This window comes from Anneissia japonica, unplaced genomic scaffold (assembly GCF_011630105.1).
Source record: "Anneissia japonica isolate Jap-2015-1 unplaced genomic scaffold, ASM1163010v1 scaffold18213_len63581_cov115, whole genome shotgun sequence".
Classification (NCBI taxonomy): Eukaryota; Metazoa; Echinodermata; class Crinoidea; order Comatulida; family Comatulidae; genus Anneissia; species Anneissia japonica.
In genome coordinates this window covers 59,874-63,555 of record NW_022750962.1, presented here as the reverse complement: position 1 = coordinate 63,555, position 3,682 = coordinate 59,874, and the positions used below count along the sequence as shown (strand labels likewise).

The window sequence follows — 3,682 nt, the reverse complement described above, 5'->3', positions numbered from 1 at the left end:
TCCTTTGCGAAATGTGAGACGACTTGCTTAAAGTTCAATAACAGAACCGGAAAGTACAGCAATATAGTTAATAATAGTAATAAAGATGATAATACTATTAATAATAATACTATCAAATATAATAATTATATTTCACCTGATGTTTTGATTCGAATAGTCTTGCTCCACGGACTTGTAATTTCCCCATTGTTGACGATTCTTAGGTCCAAAAAGTATTCAGTGCATTCCAGTAAGTCTGATATTCTCATCATCTTTGTGTTGCTTGTCGTATTGGTGATTGTTCGGTTTGAATTCATCGTATTTCGGTAACCAACTTGGTATCGTAGAATACCATCACATTGGATTACGTCAGTGTCATTTGGCACCAACTTAATAATAGCATACATATATTTGGAATTTATGTACTGTATTTATATATATATATATATATATATATATATATATATATGTATATCCATATATATGTATGGAATATATACATATATATATATAAATATAATATATAAATATATAATATATTAATATATATATAATATATAATATATATACATATACATATATATATAATTATATATATATATATATACATTGTTTTTTAAAATTGTAAAACCTTCCGTGAATTTAAAAAAATCATTCTATTCAAATAAGTGATATATGCTTATATTTTAAAATATTGCTCGAAATAATAGGAATTTAGTATCTGTTACAATTTAGAGCTTACCTCCCATTGAATTTCTAAATAATTTCTGGCCACAGTTTTGATTGTTGGCGGTGAAGGCGATAGTGGTTCTGAATCGTTCATGAAATGGAAAAGAAGAAAATCCTTATACCCATGATTTACATATTCAACAAAGCTATTGATTTAATATTACCTTCCCAGTGTACAAAATAATTAATGAAATTAAATTTGACTCATGTTCTATTGTACAACACATGTATGAAATTGGTATTAGCGTCATATAAACTAGCCAAACCCAATAAACGTTATGACACTATTATTGTCCAAATATTTAAATATTATATTTAACATAATTCCTAGCCTCTTTAGTAGACATTTCAACTTACTATTAACATCAAATTAATCTGTATGCCTACCTAAACAAGTGGTTTGAATTATTCCTTGTGGACTTGCCGGTCCAGCTGTGTTAACACCTTCAATGGATCGTGAAAGAATACTGTAATATGTTACAGTTTCATGAAGATTCAGTCCAGTAATATTGATGATGTCAGGTGTGCTGGAATTTATTGACGTGAATTCACTGCTACCTGCTTTTTTGTACCAAAGGGTCCAGGATGTTATTGTTCCTGTACCGTAGTGTCTACCTAGTGTCCAGGTAACATCAACCGATATAGCACTTGTATATGCAGTAGCGATTGGCGGCGTATTTAAGGATGGTAAAGCTATAATTATTAATAATATTTCAACGTTAATTCTTTACAAAAAATGTAATATTACCATTGGATTTAATCGCTAAAACCTCAAGCAACCAGAAGAATAGAAGAAATGAATTCATTCTGGATTCAATAGAATATTGCTAAAATTCCTCTTTTGGGTAATTCAGTTCTAAATTTTTTGTAAGTAAATTTTTATTTTTACTTACAAACTTGGCAAAAAGCATGGTCAAACGTAAAGCGATGACAGCTCGGACATTTCAATTACGTTTCGGCTGATAGCGCCACTTCTTTTGGCTTGGGTTTACCGAAGTAAATTTAAGAAGTAGAGAGCTTAAGCATGAGGAAATAAGGCTTAAATTTCGCAATCACACCAAAGGCCAAACCAGTGGAGGAGTTGTGGCATGTGAAAAGAGAAGAATGTCCTAAAGGGGAAAGCTACCACCTATAATTAAATCAGCAAAATTTCCTCCTTGCAACATGAGTGAAAAATAGTTTGTGGACCTTTCGTAACCAAAAGAAAAATTTCAGAAATAACCACAAGAGTACTTTACAAAATTGAGATTTGAGCTGGAGACACCCTCGGTTATTGACTAAGATACTCCTCAATATTTGTTTGTAATTTCTTGAAAATTTACAGTGGTTGTACTTGTACAACTAATCCTAATTCGCCAATTATCACTGGTGCAATTATAGGACGGAACGATGCATTTTAATATACGGGAGTGAATTTGCTTTTAGTCGTGAGAGAAATGTTCGCTGTCACAGGAATTGAACCCTTGGCTATGAAATTAAGAACATCTTAAAGCCTGTTTTAATGTACAACCGATTATTCTAAGACATAGGGTTTTTAAGCATTAGGGAACGGTTAATAAGACAGATATTTTTTATTTTTTTTAACTGGGGGGGGGGGAGAAGGCGTAACCACCCTCTTTAATATCACAAAATATTTTCTGTATATTAAACTCATCAGACCAATCGTAATATATAGGCCTAAATGCATTTGTGATCTCAGCAATGACACCTACCTACGCTACAGTTTGAGCCAGCCCATGATTCATTGCACCCATTTATACAGCTGCCATCATCTCTGTTACAATCATCTCCGCCCGAACAGTGACATGGGTAGTTACAGAGTTTACCAAAGAAACCAGACGGACAGGATTTGTCTGATGATAGTACTGGAAGAAATTAAGTGGACACAGTTTCAGACGAAGTAAACAGGGTAAATGGGGTACTGTGGGGCGATAGTACCTTTCCTTGTTTGACCCAGACTGGTTTTCAGACACCCATCACCACTATATAAAACTTTAAATATCAAGGAGAATAGATAGGAAACACAGAGAAGGATATAACAGTAAGGAAGGCGTTAGCTTGGAGTCCTTGTCATAACTTAGATCACTATGAACCTCTAATCTGTCACGGAAGATCAAAGTAAACATTTTACTTGCTACTGTTGTTTGACTGAAGTCCATCCAGTGGTTGCAATAACAATTGACTGTCACAGGCGACTTGTTCGCTGTGACGCACGCAGTGATCAGCAAGTTGCACTAATCTAACAAACGAGCAGCTGTATCAAAATCTTCCACTCGTACCGTATATGAATTAAAGAAGACTGCAACTTGCTGATTACTGCGCGTGTCACAGCGAATAAGTTTGCCTGCAGCCTAGTATTATTGCAAAGGCTGGATAGACATAAGAAGAGAATTAGGAAGAAAACCACCTTCATAGAAACTCCTAGGCAAGACAAGGATGGTGAATACGGATGAGCTTCGCAATTGTATGTTGGATAGATACATCATCAGTGCAACCTGGTGGTCGGCAAAGGTATAGTGAGTTAAAGTAAGTTTAGATAGACTTAATCATAAACGGGTGCAGGTAATCAGGGGCGGATTTATAGGGGAACCGGGCCGGCTGCGGGCTCTCCTCCCCACCACCTTTTTTCTTGAAAGTCAGAAAAAAAGAAAGAAAAAGAAAAAAATGTATCACCCTAAAAGCCTCAGAGGTTATTTTCGGGCGTCTAGAACACAGATATTTCCGGGGACATGCCTCCGAACTCCCTAGGGGATTGTTATCTCGATCGCAGGGGGCAATTGCTATATTCTAAACAGGGGTTGCGCCAGCGGGGGGCCGGGGGGCATGGCCCCCGTCGGGGAGAGCAGCCCCCCCCCCCGTCGGGGAAAAAAAGCACAATTCGTCGAGGAGAAAAAATATTATATGTATTTTTTACATATTAGTAGACTTTAAAATCGATTAAATAAGCTTTTGAAACCCCTAAGTTGTCGAAATT

At 35.7% G+C, this 3,682-nt stretch overlaps 1 protein-coding gene across 1 annotated transcript in view; it reads right to left on the bottom strand.

The window, feature by feature from the left end:
- Window positions 1-125: 125 nt before the first annotated feature.
- The window catches only part of LOC117121588 (tyrosine-protein kinase receptor Tie-1-like), a 46,542-nt gene continuing 42,985 nt past the window's right edge, over window positions 126-3,682 (bottom strand). The window contains exons 7-10 of the mRNA XM_033266823.1: window positions 2,421-2,573; window positions 1,096-1,401; window positions 722-789; window positions 126-368 (exon numbers count right to left, since the gene is read on the bottom strand). Coding sequence (XP_033122714.1) covers window positions 126-368; window positions 722-789; window positions 1,096-1,401; window positions 2,421-2,573 — 770 coding nt within the window. The remainder of the gene's footprint in view (window positions 369-721; window positions 790-1,095; window positions 1,402-2,420; window positions 2,574-3,682) is intronic.